At 45.1% G+C, this 18,286-nt stretch overlaps 1 protein-coding gene across 5 annotated transcripts in view; it reads left to right on the top strand.

Annotated features, from left to right (window-relative positions):
- Positions 1-11,029: 11,029 nt before the first annotated feature.
- The window catches only part of LOC130283471 (uncharacterized WD repeat-containing protein alr3466-like), a 141,710-nt gene continuing 134,453 nt past the window's right edge, over positions 11,030-18,286 (top strand). For 2 of the 5 annotated variants that reach the window (XM_056533056.1, XM_056533051.1), the window contains exons 1-2: positions 11,073-11,146; positions 13,160-13,265. In XM_056533056.1, the coding sequence (XP_056389031.1) occupies positions 11,145-11,146; positions 13,160-13,265 (108 nt within the window). In that variant the 5' untranslated portion in view covers positions 11,073-11,144. The other 3 variants (XM_056533055.1, XM_056533053.1, XM_056533052.1) reach the window with 3 other exon arrangements.

Here is an 18,286-nt window from a genome sequence, read left to right as displayed (position 1 = left end):
CGCGTCCGTGGGCTTCTCTCGGCGCGTCTCCCGTGCTTCCTCCTGCAGTGCTGGTGCGCGCGCGTCTCTCCCCCAGGGCGCGCGCGCGCCACTCTGTGAGATTTAAAGAGACAGTACCCTTTCTATTTGTCACTTTTTGGTCCCACCTTATTTAAGCACCTCACTTCCCTTGTTCCCTGCCGGATCTTTGTGCTATTGCCCTAGAGAAAGCGTACCACTACTTTGACTACCTGTGCTACCTGACCTTTAAGCTACGTCCCCCACTTCGTACCTTGCCGCCTGCCCTTGACCTTCTGTTACGTTCCTGACCACGCACCCAGTCTCCAGCCTCTGACCTTAGCCCTACCTTCAGCCCGACAGCTTGCCCGCTCCCAACCTCCCAGTTAACCCTCTCTGTGCCAAGTACCACCTTGGCCGCCCGCGTGGTCGAGTCGTACCAGCGGAAGCGACCTGGACGTCGCCTGCCGCAGCAAGTCCATCCTGCTTCGCGGCGGGCTCTGGTGAAGACCAGCGGCGTCTTAGATTCCGCTCCCTGGTGCGGCTCTCTACATCTGCCACGCGGTGCTCAGCGGATCCACCTCCAGTCTTCTCCGGTGAGTGTTACAAGGCAGACTTGAGTCGTTTAAAGGCGTCTTCTGCTTGAGGAGGCCAAGACTTGGGATCAGCATTTTTTTTGGTTAAAGCCACGATAGGAGCCACAATGGTAGAAAAATGTGGAATAAATTGCCTGTAATAATTGGCGAACCCCAAAAAGCGTTGGATAGCACGGAGTCCGGAGGGGCGTGGCCAATCTAAGACGGCAGAGAGTTTGTCTGGATCCATCTGTAGTCCCTGGCCAGAGACCAAATATCCTAGAAAAGGAAGAGATTGGCATTCAAACAGACATTTCTCAATTTTGGCATAGAGTTGGTTGTCACGAAGTCTCTGAAGAACCATACGGACATGCTGGCGGTGTTCTTCTAGATTGGCAGAAAAAATTAGGATATCGTCCAGATATACAACAACACAGGAGTATAACAAATCACGAAAAATTTCATTGACAAAGTCTTGGAAGACGGCAGGGGCGTTGCACAGTCCAAAGGGCATGACCAGATACTCAAAGTGTCCATCTCTGGTGTTAAATGCCGTTTTCCACTCGTCCCCCTCTCTGATGCGGATGAGGTTATAGGCGCCTCTTAAGTCCAATTTAGTGAAGATGTGGGCACCTTGGAGGCGATCAAAGAGTTCAGAGATGAGGGGTAAGGGGTAGCGGTTCTTAACCGTGATTTTATTAAGACCGCGGTAGTCAATGCAAGGACGTAGGGAGCCATCTTTTTTGGACACAAAGAAAAATCCGGCTCCGGCAGGAGAGGAGGATTTACGGATAAAGCCCTTTTTTAGATTCTCCTGGACGTATTCGGACATGGCAAGAGTCTCTGGGGCAGAGAGAGGATAAATTCTGCCCCGGGGTGGAGTAGTGCCCGGGAGGAGGTCGATAGGGCAATCATAAGGCCTGTGAGGAGGTAGAGTCTCAGCTTGTTTTTTGCAGAAAACATCCGCGAAGTCCATATAGGCCTTAGGGAGACCGGTTACTGGAGGAACCACAGAGTGACGGCAAGGGTTACTGGGAACCGGTTTTAGACAGTTCTTGGAACAAGAGGACCCCCAACTCTTGATCTCCCCAGTGGACCAATCCAGGGTAGGGGAATGAAGTTGAAGCCAGGGAAGTCCAAGGAGAATTTCCGAGGTGCAATTGGGGAGGACCAAAAGTTCAATCCTCTCATGATGAGATCCGATGCTCATAAGAAGGGGCTCCGTGCGGAAACGTATGGTACAGTCCAATCTTTCATTATTTACACAATTGATGTAGAGGGGTCTGGCGAGACTGGTCACCGGGATGTTGAACCTGTTGACGAGAGAGGCCAAAATAAAATTTCCTGCAGATCCTGAGTCCAAGAAGGCCACTGTAGAGAAGGAGAAGGCAGAGGCAGACATCCGCACAGGCACAGTAAGACGTGGAGAAGCAGAGTAGACATCAAGGACTGTCTCACCATTGTGCGGAGTCAGCGTACGTCTTTCCAGGCGAGGAGGACGGATAGGACAATCTCTCAGGAAGTGTTCGGTACTAGCACAGTACAGGCAGAGGTTCTCCATACGGCGTCGTGTCCTCTCTTGAGGTGTCAGGCGAGACCGGTCGACCTGCATAGCCTCCACGGCGGGAGGCACAGGAACAGATTGCAGGGGACCAGAGGAGAGAGGAGCCGAGGAGAAGAAACGCCTCGTGCGAACAGAGTCCATATCTTGGCGGAGTTCCTGACGCCTTTCGGAAAAACGCATGTCAATGTGAGTGGCTAGGTGAATAAGTTCATGTAGATTAGCAGGAATTTCTCGTGCGGCCAGAACATCTTTAATGTTGCTGGATAGGCCTTTTTTGAAGGTCGCGCAGAGGGCCTCATTATTCCAGGACAATTCTGAAGCAAGAGTACGGAATTGTACGGCATACTCGCCAACGGAAGAATTACCCTGGACCAGGTTCAACAGGGCAGTCTCAGCAGAAGAGGCTCGGGCAGGTTCCTCAAAGACACTTCGGATTTCCGAGAAGAAGGAGTGTACAGAGGCAGTGACGGGGTCATTGCGGTCCCAGAGCGGTGTGGCCCATGACAGGGCTTTTCCGGACAGAAGGCTGACTACGAAAGCCACCTTAGACCTTTCAGTGGGAAACAGGTCCGACATCATCTCCAGATGCAGGGAACATTGGGAAAGAAAGCCACGGCAAAACTTAGAGTCCCCATCAAATTTATCCGGCAAGGATAAGCGTATCCCAGGAGCGGCCACTCGCTGCGGAGGAGGTGCAGGAGCTGGCGGAGGAGATGACTGCTGAAGCTGTGGTAGTAACTGTTGTAGCATAACGGTCAGTTGAGACAGCTGTTGGCCTTGTTGCGCTATCTGTTGTGACTGCTGGGCGACCACCGTGGTGAGGTCAGCGACAACTGGCAGAGGAACTTCAGCGGGATCCATGGCCGGATCTACTGTCACGATGCCGGCTGGCAGGTAGTGGATCCTCTGTGCCAGAGAGGGATTGGCGTGGACCGTGCTAGTGGACCGGTTCTAAGCCACTACTGGTTTTCACCAGAGCCCGCCGCAAAGCGGGATGGTCTTGCTGCGGCGGTAGTGACCAGGTCGTATCCACTAGCAACGGCTCACCTCTCTGGCTGCTGAAGATAGGCGCGGTACAAGGGAGTAGGCAAAAGCAAGGTCGGACGTAGCAGAAGGTCGGGGCAGGCAGCAAGGATCGTAGTCAGGGGCAACGGCAGAAGGTCTGGAAACACAGGCAAGGAACACACAAGGAACGCTTTCACTGGCACTAAGGCAACAAGATCCGGCAAGGGAGTGCAGGGGAAGTGAGGTGATATAGGGAAGTGCACAGGTGAACACACTAATTGAGACCACTGCGCCAATCAGCGGCGCAGTGGCCCTTTAAATCGCAGAGACCCGGCGCGCGCGCGCCCTAGGGAGCGGGGCCGCGCGCGCCGGGACAGAACAGACGGAGAGCGAGTCAGGTAGGGGAGCCGGGGTGCGCATCGCGAGCGGGCGCTACCCGCATCGCGAATCGCATCCCGGCTGGCAGCGGAATCGCAGCGCCCCGGGTCAGAGGACGTGACCGGAGCGCTGCCGCGGGGAGAGTGAAGCGAGCGCTCCGGGGAGGAGCGGGGACCCGGAGCGCTCGGCGTAACATACCATATATTCCAAATCTTTCTACATTCTCTTTGACCCCGCTTACTCCTCATCCATCTAAACTCCTTATCTTTCATAGTTTTTAGCCCTTCCTTCCATTCCTCTATCTGCAGTTCTTTAGGGGATATCCACTTCCTTAATATGATCAATCTAGCGAAGAACAGAGTCCGATGTAACAAACACTCGTATTTCCCCATATTACCAATAGCTCCTAGCAGTATAAACTCTATCGTACGAGGTATCTTCACAGGGATTTTAGTTTCTACCTCTTTTATTACAGATTCCCAGAAAACCGATATCTTCTCACACGACCAAAAACTATGTAGATAATCCGCTTCATCCAAACCACATTTAACACATTGTGACGTAATCTTCACCCCCATCCTATATAAATGAAGCGCGGAGTAGTGGGTCCTGTGTAATATCTTAAATTGTGTGATTTTATGTTCCATATTACGAGAAACCTTACTTATATTTTGGGCCATAATGTCCCAATCATCTTCAGACACAGTAACCACTATCCGAGCCCATTTTTCTTTAATTCTATCAGTCCCCCTTATTCCAATAACCTTATTTAATTTCTTATACAAAATTGATATTCCTTTTTTTTTAAAGTGCTCTATTTGAATTAGTGCTTCTATAAAATTGTGTTTCTGTGTTACATATACCTCCTTATCTATCGTGTTATGGACTGCATGGCTAACCTGTCAATAATACAGCCAGTCATTATCATTAATATCATAAACCCTTTTTATGTGATCAAATGAGAAAAGTTGTCCTTTATCAAATATTTGTTCAAGTCGTTTTATACCCTTACTATCCCAAAAAGTTGACTCACAATCAACCAATTCTTTAAATTTGTTATTAGCCCATAAAGGTGTGAACCCAAAACTATTTTCTATATGTAATTCTTCTTTTAATCTTTCCCATACTTTTTTAAATTTGTGCAGTAACACCGTGTTATTTGAACCATTCTCTTCATACTCATCCAATTCCAACACCTCATATATGTTCTCTTTCTCCTTATCTGCTACAATCTTCTCCAGATATCTAGAATTCCTCCAATTCACAATTCGTACCAACTGCGCAGCCAAATAGTAAACAAGAAAGTTGGGCATATCCAGTCCCCCCCTATCTCCAGGGGCCATAAAATATCTGTACTTCAAACAGACCCTTTTTCTTCTCCATAACAATCTACCCAATATCACTTCTATCTTCCGGAACCACCCCTTGCCGATCCACATTGGCGAGGCACTAAGGAAAAACAGGATCTGTGGGAGAACCACCATCTTTACTATCGCCATCCTTTCTGACATCGAGAAAGGCATTTTAATCCATACTTCTACTCTCTTCACTAGACTATTTAATAAAGGGTATAAATTATTAGTCCCAAACCTATCCTTTGTGGCTGCTGTTTTTACTCCCAAATAGGGGAAACGTTCGTTTTTTTTTAGCACGGATAATCTTCCCACCGTTTCCCCAATATCTTCATCTAGGGGGAGCATAGTAGATTTACTCCAGTTTATCTCCAACCCGGATAAAGGAGCAAATACATCGAACAGTTTCATAATCCGGTGTATTTTTTCTTGTGGGTTAGTTACAAAAAGGAGGATATCATCTGCGAATAACAAGATCTTATTTGTTTCTCCGTTTACTCCAAATCCCTCATAGAAATTATTATCTCTTATCCAAGCCGCTAGGGGTTCAATATAAATTAAAAATAGAGAGGGTGAGAGGGGGCAACCCTGTCTTGTTCCTCTACTAAGTTTAAATGGGTAGGAGGGAATTCCATCCACCACTACACTCGCCTCCGGATTAGTATACAATAACTGAATATAACTCAAAAATCTCGGGCCCACCCCCATCTTCCTCAAAACTTCCCAAAGGTATCCCCACTCCACCCTGTCAAAAGCTTTGGTAAGCACCTTGTGGTGTTTTACTATTAGCATAACACCATAGATCGCCTGTAGTCAACATTATAGATGGAATCCTTGGAGTGCTGCCAGATGTTACGCTATGCGCTCCGGCCTCACACGCTGACCGTGAGTGCATGGTCCCCTTACCTTCTGCTGCCTACAAGGCTGGGACCCGCATTGCGGCACGCACCCGCAATCGAGCCACAGTCCATCACTCTCCGGGTGTTTCCCCTGCCTGTGCTTCTGCCTCTCTGCTCCGGCATGCGTGTCCCCGTCCCTTAGGGCGTGCGTGCGCCGGAGCTTTAAGATATAAAGGGCCAGTACGCTCATTAGTGTAACCACCTGTGTCTTGTTGATAAATTCCTCCACCCTCCTCAGTTCTCTGCCGGATCTTTGTTGCCTTGTGCCTAGTGAAAGCATTCCATAGTATTGCCTTGCCGTGTACCAGATCTCCTGCTCTTGTGACCTTGACCTTGCTTTTCTGCCGCCTGCTTACTGAACTTCTGCTACATCCCGACTATGCTACTGTGCCGCCTGCCCTGACCTACAGCTATCCTGACTACGAGTTGTCTCATCCCTTCTGTGCTTCGCATCTCCTCAGCCGCCTGTGTGGTCGAGCCGTGCTGGGGGTAGCTACCTGGGTGTCGCCTGCAGCTGCAAGCCCATCCTGCTTTGTGGCGGTGTCAGGCCCAAGGCCTGATTATTAAAATCCTATATGTGTATTATAAATTATAACTGTGTGTGAAGGATTGTCCAGGACATGGGTAAGAGGTCATTCAGATGGTGTATCCTTTTGTGTATTGCATTTTATTGGGGGTCTGGCTGTTTTTTTACATCTCCTTTGAAGTCAGAGGCTCTTTGAAGCAGCAGGATGTAAGGGGCACTCTGGTCCCATCATATAATCAACCAGATAAGAGGGCCAGGAACAGAGATTCCCCCCTGGTGGGATCAGAGGGGAGGGGGGAATGGAGTCTCCCTCCAAAAAGGCAGATATATAACAATGCTAGACTCAGGTTGTTGAAGGCTGTGCCCAAAGCTGACAAGAGCTGGACTCTCACTCCCAAGGAGGGCTATACCATCATGCTGTAAGAACTTCATCTTTTGTTTTCTGAACTTGCCTTGCAAAACTCTTTTATATATTTTTATACCTGTATGTCATTTGTTTCTGTATTTTTATATAGTCAGGACTGTGATACCTTTTATCAGATTAAATGTTTAATTAATCAGCTCTGGTCTTTGATCTCTAAATATATGAGCTCACCTTTCTGAAGGCAGCTCTGGTGGAAACACGTTTATCTAAGGGTTAATTTGGTGACTTGCTGGGACTAGTAGTGTATACCCAGAGGTCCGGTGGCCTTAACCCTTGCACCATCACACTCTCTCTAATGTCTTGGCTGGACTGATAGGGTGTAATTGTGACAGGCGGGCTCTGGTGAAGACCAGCAGCACCTTAGACTCCGCTCCCTGGCACGGTCCGAGTCATCTGGCACACAGGTCCAGCGGATCCACATACACCGGAGTTCCTGTTTTCAGAAACGTGAGTGTTACACCAGCATCCAACCCGTCTTGGAAGATTCGTGGACGGTCCAGTAAATGCAAAAGTGCAATAGCCGTGACAACAGCAAAATGATGCCGCGGGGCGCTCTCCTCATGGTGGGCGATATTCCACTGATTAAAATGGAACAGACCTGAATCATTAAAATAACAAAAGATTTATTGCACATACGAAACAGACAACGCTTTTCAAGGGGCGGGACCCCCTCTTCATCAGGTCCATATTACAAAATACATACAGTAAAAACTGAAAACAAATAAAAATATTATATGTTTCAATGTTAAAATCCGTAAAAAACAAGTGTAGCAGTACAATTCACACGTTGTTTATGTTACCTGCGATTAATTGCGCTAGAGAGTGGACGGTAGAAATTTTATAGCTGCTGGTACTTCTACAGGGAAAGTTAAAACAACACAGCACAGGATGCCAGCAGACTAGATGCACTGATAGCTGAATTTAGCAAAGCAGATCCTGGAAGGCTCTGCAAGGTAGGGGGGACCATTGCTATAAGTGCCGTTGTTGATGGAAGAAAATAAGTTTTAATAATGCGTAGGGACCTCATTATTAAAAGTAATACATATAAATGTTTAAATATTGTAACAGTGTTATGAGCATGGGCATACACAACATGAACATACACAGTATATAGTATCACTGAGAAGGAATAAATTGTAGTAAGTGTACAGGAGACCCACTATTATAAACATGCAATATGTATATGATAGCATTATATTACATATGACTCTCAGGATGTTATACAGTCAAGATGTTTCTAGATCTTCTTTTGATAGGAGGTCAGGGGAAAAGTATTCTATATACACTACGTGTTCAGATCATCTGGATTCTTGAGTCTAATGTTTTCATTTGGCTAAGCATGTTGTAGTGGCTGATTATTTATTAATATATCAGCTCCGTGGCCTCATTTAGACCATAAGGCTGTAGAAGAGTAAAATTGATATAGCAGAAGGTACGCAAAAGGTGCACGACAAGAGGACAATGACCGACTTCTACAAAAGGCGTCACAAGACTTAAAAGCACCTCCTGAAAGGAAGTGTTAAGACAGCCCACAACATGGCCTAGTAATGAAACATTTAGTGCTTCTGATTAAAAGAAGTTTATTTTAAAATTGGACCAGGTGCCAAATTCTGAGATTTGAGCCATTAGAGAAGGCAAAGAAATTAGCAGATTAGTAATGTAGACCAAGAGGTCATCCGCAAATGCAGAGCATTTATTCTCCCGACCACCAATAAACACACCGCAGATATCAGGGTTTGCTCTGTTAGAAGGAACAAGTATTCTATCGCCAGGACATAGAGAAATGGAGAGAGGGCACCCTTGAAAGGTCCCATTATGAATCGGGAATGGATTGGACAAGAAGCCCTTTATTCTTAAACAAGCAGCAGGGGACTGGAATAACGCTAGAACCTTTGCAGAAAAGGATGTACCAAGGCCAATGTGTTGCATGGTTTGTGCTAGAGAGAACCAAGAGATTCGAACAAAAGCTTTTTTGACATCCTTGTCCAGTGTCTTAATGATATTATCCCTGCATCCCTACCAGACACAAACCCCACCTGGTCTGGGTGGATGAGGGAGGGGAAGAGATTATTCAATCTGAAGAATAGCTATTGAAAAAGGGAAAAATCCCAAAACGCGTCTAGCTTATACCCTCAACATTCAGATCACCATCGGAAGCCTAGCACCTTCCCTACTACTTGCAACAGCTGGAACCCCTTGCCTTTGGGACCACTGTCCATACGTGCGCTCCCTAACACGAGGACGCCGCTTTCAGCATCACTATCCTGCACCTGCATCCACTCACCAGCCACACACCGCATCCCTATCGCCAGCAGAATCGGGGAATTCTTGGACCAACCACGCAGACATCCACACTGAGCCGGCCGCCAAGCCGAGCCACTCTGCGATACGGAGCCCAGCACACCAGGGGCTTCCATCCCAGGTTTCCTGTACGTAGCGGAGCGGTGAGTGGTACGGAAGCACCAGAACATTTTTGCTACTATTTGCTAACCCCTGTGTCGGATTCAGTGGATTACAACACTGTAACTATACCTGAGACTATACCCGACATTTAGCAAAGTATTCCTGCGTATTACAAAGTATCTCTATGGATTACAAAACTGTCCACAATTCCCCATAGAATTATTTTAATTGGTGACTGTCCTATGTCTTTTATAGATTTTATTCTTTGCACCTATAGCTTACTGTTTTTTGCATAAAATTTTTTAAATTATTTTAGTAGATCCATAGCAAGGGCCCTGCTAGGACTACTATATATTATATATTATATTATAAATACACCATTTTTTACTCTTATCGTATACTGCTAATCCATTTGCACACACATACCTACTTCACCATCTCACATATCCCATTTTTTAATAATATTTTAATATACTCATCCGTTATTATACACCTTGAGGTCTGTATACCACTTTATTCTTTTTTCCTTTCCCGGCACGTGGGGTTACATGTAACACAGAAACCTCGGTTTATATTAGCACAGTGTGAGCCCCCCAACCTCCTATTTTTCTGCATATATATATATATATATATATATATATATATAGTTAACATGACAATACTGTATACCTAAATATACTAGTCGTTCAGTTACCAATTGATACGACCCCTAAACAAGGAGCACATATTACCTAACATTATTGTAACCTGACCAGATCGGGCATACTGAGACCAACAATACCAATAATTCTGGTATACCAAGATAAATATTACCAATATTACACCTATATAAGGGACACATAATACCGCCACACAAGAACCATTACACCACAAAGCGACTAGTGACTGGATAATTCCACTATACTGTTATTAACCCCTTAAGGATGGACCCATTTTTTACCTCAAGGACCAGGCTGTGCCGTTGGCTGTCCGGACATGCTGGGAGCTGTAATTTTGCAACAGCTGGAGGCACGCTGGTCGGGAAACACTGATCTAGGGGGATTTTGGACCTCTGCAGAATCTAGGAAGTTACAGGACCTTTGTAGAATCTAGAGGGATATAGGACCTCTGTGGCATCTAAGGTGTTATAGGGCCTCTGCAGCATCTGAGCCAGTGTTTCCCAACCAGTGCACCTCCAGCTGTTGCAAAACTACAGTTCCCAGCATGCTGGGAGTTGTAGTTTTGCAACAGCTGGAGGCACGCTGGTCGGGAAACACTGATCTAGGGGGATTTTGGACCTCTGCAGAATCTAGGACAGTGGTCTTCAACCTGCAGACCTCCAGATGTTACAAAACTACAACTCCCAGCATGCCCGGACAGCCGTTGGCTGTCCGGGCATGCTGGGAGTTGTAGTTTTGCAACATCTGGAGGTCGGCAGGTTGAAGACCACTGATCTAGGAGGTTACATGACCTCTGTGGCATCTAGGGGAATATAAGACCTTTGCAGCAGCTGGGGGTGTTTCCCACCCAGTGCACCCCCAGCTGTTGCAAAGCTACAGTTCCCAGCATGCTGGGAGTTGTAGGTTTGCAACAGCTGGAGATACACTGGTTGGGAAACACTGATCCAGGGGTTGCAGGACCTCTGCAGCATCTAGGGGGTTACAGGACGTCTTGGCAGGTGCTAGCTGTATCTTATGGATGTATATAATGGCTAACGGGTGTCAGCAGAGACAGTGGGCCTGTGTAATAAAATCTTTATTATACTACTAGATTATATCATATAGACAGGAGGACACAGAGGAGATAGCTGCCAAACAGCTGCCGTTATAACAACAAAGCGGCCAAACAAAATGGCGGAAGCGACACTTCCGGTTATCGGCTCGTCGCTTAGCAGCCGCTGGTACTTCCGGGTCATTTAGGTGTTTATCTTCCGAGGCGCGGAAAAAAAAAAGGTAACTACGTGGTATATTTTGAAATTTGTGATATGTTATAGGAGTCACTGCGGTCTGCCACTGCTCCGGACCCGCAGCTCTGTAATTAACATGTTATGCCCTGTATATAGTGATGGAATGGAAGAGAAGCAATCTATCCTTCCATCCATTTACTATCTATCTATCTATCTATCTATCTATCCTTCCATCCATTTACTATCTATCTATCTATCCTTCCATCCATTTACTATCTATCTATCTATCCTTCCATCCATTTACTATCTATCTATCTATCCTTCCATCCATTTACTATCTATCTATCCTTCCATCCATTTACTATCTATCTATCCTTCCATCCATTTACTATCTATCTATCTATCCTTCCATCCATTTACTATCTATCTATCTATCTATCTATCTATCTATCTATCTATCCTTCCATCCATTTACTATCTATCTATCTATCCTTCCATCCATTTACTATCTATCTATCTATCCTTCCATCCATTTACTATCTATCTATCTATCCTTCCATCCATTTACTATCTATCTATCTATCTATCTATCTATCCTTCCATCCATTTACTATCTATCTATCTATCTATCCTTCCATCCATTTACTATCTATCTATCCTTCCATCCATTTACTATCTATCTATCTATCCTTCCATCCATTTACTATCTATCTATCTATCTATCTATCCTTCCATCCATTTACTATCTATCTATCCTTCCATCCATTTACTATCTATCTATCTATCTATCTATCCTTCCATCCATTTACTATCTATCTATCTATCTATCTATCTATCCTTCCATCCATTTACTATCTATCTATCTATCTATCCTTCCATCCATTTACTATCTATCTATCTATCTATCCTTCCATCCATTTACTATCTATCTATCCTTCCATCCATTTACTATCTATCTATCCTTCCATCCATTTACTATCTATCTATCTATCTATCCTTCTATCTATCTATCCTTCTATCCATTTACTATTTATCTATATATCTGTTTCATATCTATCTTATATCTATCAATCTACCTATCTATCTATCTATCTATCTATCTATCTCATATCTATCTATCATCTATCTCTTGTGTATCTATATATTTTTCTCATATCTTTCTAATTGATATCCATCTATGTATATTTATCTCAAATGTTTATCTATTTAGTTCTATCTCTAATCTATTTTTTCTTATCTACCTATATATCTCTATCTCGTATATCTATCTAGCTATCTATTGTATATATGAAAGATTGTTTTTTTTTATATAAGACCCCAAACAGAGCGCAAGACCGCTATATATATTAATGAGACCCCTATATTAATATCAGACCCACACAAGTCCCCCTCTATTAATATCAGATTAGACAAGATCCCTATATTAATATTAGACCCCAGACAGGACCCTTATATATCAGACCCTAAGACAAGACCCCTATTTTAATATCAGATCCCACACAAGATCCCTATATTAATATCAGTCCCCAAACAAGACCCTTATATTAATATCAGACCCCACACAAGACCCCTATATTAATATCAGACCCCACACAAGACCCCTATATTAATATCAGACCCCACACAAGACCCCTATATTAATATCAGACCCCACACAAGACCCCTATATTAATATCAGACCCCACACAAGACCCCTATATTAATATCAGACCCCACACAAGACCCCTATATTAATATCAGACCCCACACAAGACTCCTATATTAATATGAGATTAGACAAGACCCCAAAATGAATCAGACCCCACACAAGACAATTATATTAATATCAGACTCCAGACAATACCCCAATATTAACATGAGACCCCAGACAAGATCACTATAATAATATCAGACTCCAGACAAGATCACTATATTATCAGGCTTCACCTCGACTACAATTACTATTACAGTTTTACGGGGGAAAAAAATTCTGAATTGAATCAGGATATCTCAAAAATAAAAGCAACCATACTCATCAGCCTAGATCCCCTGCAGATTGTGTTCAAACGGCTCTCGGCCCTTGCTGCTCCCGATTTCCTTTGATGTGTTGATCCTGCAAAACAATATTTCCAACACTGGAGTACCCCTTCATGCTTTGTCATTTACTAATAGGACTGCGATGGCGGATCTTGAGCTACGAAAACTCCGCAAGAAACTTAGACAGATTGAAACCTTAGAGCATCTTCCACGGGAACTGGTCCCCAGCGAAGTCGCAAAGGTGAAGTACTGCCGCCTTATGTCCTATTGTACTGAACATGTCATTTGCCACTTGCTCTTTACAGCTCATATTTGTTAGAAGGCGTGGGCTCCATTTATCACTGCTCTAGAGCATCGAAACTGTAGTAACTTTGATGAAAAATGTCCAACACTGGAGTACTCCTTCATGCCTTTTACTATGATGGGAATAACCTGTTTATCACTTACTTATGTGATGTGGTGATCTTTGTGGTCTGGAAGTCATCATGTATGTGAGTGTAGCAAATAAACAGGGCACGCCAATCAAAGCACACATGTATGTCATCACATGAAACTCGGGGGGTGGTTGGCCATGGGTAATCCTATGTCATTGCAACGTCTCCAACCTTGTATTACGTCCCCCTATCAAGCTGCAGCTTCCCTGTACCTGAACCATCAATGAAGCGGCATATCACTGTTAAAAAGCTGCTGTTAGTTTACACTGGTGTTTCCCAACCAGAGGGTCGCCTTCAGCTGTTGCGAAACTACAACTCCCAGCATGCCCGGACAGCCAACGGCTGTCCGGGCATGCTGGGAGTTGTAGTTTCACAAAAGCTGTAGGCATCATGGTTGGGAAACACTGGTTTAGGCTGGGTTCACACTAGGCATTGACCGATTATCGGTATGGCTGATATTATCGGCCGATAATCCCGATTTTGGGCATTATCGGTATCGGCAATTATCTTGCCGATAATGCCCCGCCCCCCGCACCGCCCCCACCGCACCTCGACCGCCACCCCCTCGACCCGCCGCACCGCACCCCCGACCCACCGCACCGCAGCCCCGACCCACCGCACCGCGTCGCACCCCCCACCGTGATGCTGGGCGGTATACCGGTATGGATTTTTGCCCATACCGCTATACCGGTCGGGCCCCTCCGAGTCAATAATAAAATTAAACTTACCCGTAATGGGGGTGGTCCGGGCCATCCATCCTTCCTTCCTGCAGTGTCCGGGGGCGTTCCGGGTGAAGAGTGAACCGGTCCGGGCTGTCCTTCTTCTCCCACGGTCTTCTTCTCCACTCCGGGCAGGCTCCGGACTAGTACGCTGCATAGACGCCGCTACGCCGTGACGTCAGGTGCGTCGCTGCGCACGGGCGTCACTGCGCAGCGGCGTCTATGCAGCGTACTAGTCCGGAGCCTGCCCGGAGTGGAAAAGATGACCGCCGGAGAAGAAGGACAGCCCGGACCGGACCACCCTCCACCCGGAACGCCCCCGGACACTACATGAACGATGGATGGATGGCCCGGACCACCCTGACAGGTAGGGTAGAGAAGCGGGTGGCGGCGGCAGCCTATGGCCCCGCAAAAGCCACTGCAGATCATTGATTTAAAGCGCCCGCTTTAAATCAATGATCCGCAGCGGTGTCGCAGGGGGTTAAATAGCCGATAACTTATACCGGAATATCGGTATAAGTTATCGGCTATCGGCCCTAACCTGCACCGATTATCGGTATCGGCCCTAAAAAAACGATATCGGTCGATCCCTAGTTAACACTACGTTTTTCAAATACGGTTAACGTATACGGTTTTCCGATAAAAAACGTATGGCAAAAACCGTATGCAACCGTATGACTTCAAATACGGTTTTTCCCCGTATACGGTTCCAAAACGTACGTACGGTTCTATCCGTTTGCATCCGTTTTTGCCTACGGTTTTGCTATTTTGTTGATATTAGTTTTCAAGCAATTTAATAAAGTTACTATTGTTCTATTGAAATTCCTTCTGCGCATGTGTCAACTCCAAAAAACGGATTAGAAAAACCGTGTGCAACCGTATTCTGAAATTCTGTGTACGGTTCTCATAGACAACAATGTTAAAAGAACCGCATACGGTTCGTATACGGTTCTCCAACCGGAGGCAAAAACGTGGTCGACAGCGTTTTTGCCTACGGTTGAAAAATCGTCAAAACCGTATCCGAGGCAAAACGGATGCAACCGTACACAACATTTGGAATACGGTTTACAATGCATTCTCTATGCATACGGTTTCGGATAGGGTCGTATACGTTTTTTTGCGGAAAACCATATACGGTTACCGTATTTGAAAATCGGAGTGTGAACCCAGCCTTAGACAAAGACGTTTAAACAAAAAAAGTATACTTGTCTTGTGTTATCAACAGTTTACCAAATATTGGATCAGTAATCACCAAAAATGGCATACATGTAAGTGGGCACATTTTACTGTTCTGTGTCCCTGAAATACCCCCCTCCCCAGTTCCCATCCTTTCTTTCTATGTCCCTTGTCATTTTATTCAGTTTTGGATTGCATGTCCATGAAATAAAGGATATATATTTTAAAGGGGTATTCCAGGAATTTTTTTTTATTTGACGATGCTACAGGGGCTGCAAAGTTAGTGTAGTGCATAATATAGTGTCTGTAACTGTGTGTGTCAGGCCCAAGGTCTGATTATTAAAATCTTATATGTGTATTATAAATTATAACTGTGTGTGATGGATCATCCAAGACATGGGTGAGAGGTCATTCAGACTGTGTTTTGTGTATTGCATTATTATTATTTTTTTTTAAGTATATCTTTATTTGCTTTTTTCAAATATTTTACAAACTTTGACAGGATACAAGCTCCTGATGCATAAACGAAACAGTCATAGAAACCATAGTAATAAACAATGGTGCAATGATCAATGTAGAAATTAGCCATTGAAGCCCCCCCCCCCTCCCAAAAAGAGTATACAACAAGTCACTTACAAGCTTATAGGCATCGACATCAAGCAAAACAGTAAATAAACATTGATAGGTCACAAGGTCACCCCACAGCCGAAAACAATCCGGGGGTGTATTGCATTTTATTGGGGGTCTGGCTGTTTGTTTACATCTCCTTTGAAGTCAAAGGCTTTTTTGAAGTCATGCACTCTGGTCCCATCATATAATCAGAGGGGAGGGGGGGGGGGGGGAATGGAGTCTCCCTCCCAAGAAAGCAGATATGATATTTGAAACAATGCTAGACTCAAAAGTTGGGTGTTCAATGCTGAGCAACAAGCTGACAAGACCATCCTAAGAACAGCTGGAACTCACTGAAGGACTGCTATATCATCATGCTGTAAGAACTTCATCTTTTGTTTTCTGAACTTGCCTTGCTAAACTCTTATATATTTTTATACCTGTATGTAATTTGTTCCTGTATTTTATATATATATATATATATATATATATATATATATATATATTTGTGCTCGGGGCCACAAATAGCGAGCCTACCTACTTAATACTAACTCAACTATGGCTAGGCAGTCTGAACTGTGCCATATACTGCCGCATAAGGGTACACCTTGTAAAATAAGAGGGCATACCTTAGAAGAAGTAAAAGAAAAGAAGGGAGGGCAGGGTGGGACAACGCGAGAGCCGCGGCGCACTGAACACAGGGAGCCGCGGCTTTTAAGCGCAAGTACCGCCCCTCCCACAAACACAGGTTAAGTGACTCAGTCAATTAACCTTCGCACTTGTGCTCGGGGCCACAAATAGCGAGCCTACCTACTTAATACTAACTCAACTATGGCTAGGCAGTCTGAACTGTGCCATATACTGCCGCGTAAGGGTACACCTTGTAAAATAAGAGGGCAAAACTCACACCAAACAGGCAACTCAGAAGTCAAAACAAGCTTTATTAGTAATTACAACACAAGCGATTCAAAAGCACACTGCATCTCCAATTTCGGGTTTGGAACATAACGTATGTACGCACTGGACTTCCAGCGACCTAACTTCCTGATAACATGAGCAGGAACACCATGACGAGAGGCAGACGCGGCTACCCCTATGCGTAGAGAATGACCGGATATGACCGAAGCATCATGGCCTAAGGACTTAACTAAAACACGTAAATAACGAACAAAAACTGAGGAAGTAAGAGCAATGTTATTAAACAACAACAAAGGACATTCTGGACTGTCATGAACACGAAGAGCAAGTAACGAGTTAAAGACCAGGACCGGACACCATTTGTGAGAGGTTTTAAAATATTTGACGTGCACCTTCTGACCGGGAAGTGATGTCTTAGTGTCGTTCAGAACGAGAGTGAAATGATCCATGGCTCGCTGCAATTGCCCCAACTTGAGAAATGGAGTGGTACTAGTTCTACTCGTGAACTCGCCCGGCCTCAGAAAGCCATAGAAACCTAAGAAGAGGGCTGCTTTTAGCGTTAAACTATTACCTAAACCAAACGGGGAGTGATCCAGGGCATCTGCCAGCTCCCTAAACAGCGACCCCGAGATGGGCTGCCGGCCTGGCGGCTTTGGTACTCTACTTTTGGCAACCCCCTTAAGGGCAGCCTTAACTGCATGCATGGTAAACAATGATGCCCGATCCGGAACTTCAAAGTAACAAAGTGTTGTATGCCTGCTAAATAAATCTTTATGGTGTTATATGCTAGCCGTAAGGAGGAGTGGCAAAACCCTATAAAGGCTAAAATAAAAGATACTGAAAGGACATCGTTATGCGGGTGAGACTGACAGAACTTAGTAAACAGATTAAAGGCCGTACGGTAAACTTTCTGAGTGTTACGGGAAAGTGAACTATTAATCAAGTCCTGACCTACAGAGAAATAGGCATTTAATTCAAAACCAAATTGTGGAACGCTGGAACCATGCATCCTGATGGATCGGCCTCTGGCATTACCTGGAAGAAAAGTGCAAAATTGAGCCTAGACAGTGCATCAGCAGCCATGTTCCTAACACCATCTATATGAGCACTAGAGAAGTGAAAATTATGTAACAAAGATAACCATACCAGTTTACGCATCAAAGACATGACCTGTGGGGACGAGGATCTACCTTTAAGCAGAATATACACCGTAGCTTCATTATCAGAAACAAACAGTACTGACTTCCTAAACCATAGGTGACCCCACACACTGGCAGCTGCAACTATAGGGTACAACTCAAACAATGCTGAGGACCTGCTAAAACCCGGAGACTGAAATACCTCAATTGGCCAAGCACTGGCCAACCAATGATTCTCCCAAATGGCTGCAAAACCCACTGAGGAGG

This window comes from Hyla sarda, chromosome 7 (genome assembly GCF_029499605.1).
Source record: "Hyla sarda isolate aHylSar1 chromosome 7, aHylSar1.hap1, whole genome shotgun sequence".
NCBI classification, from domain to species: Eukaryota; Metazoa; Chordata; class Amphibia; order Anura; family Hylidae; genus Hyla; species Hyla sarda.
This window is presented reverse-complemented; position numbering and strand designations above follow the sequence as displayed.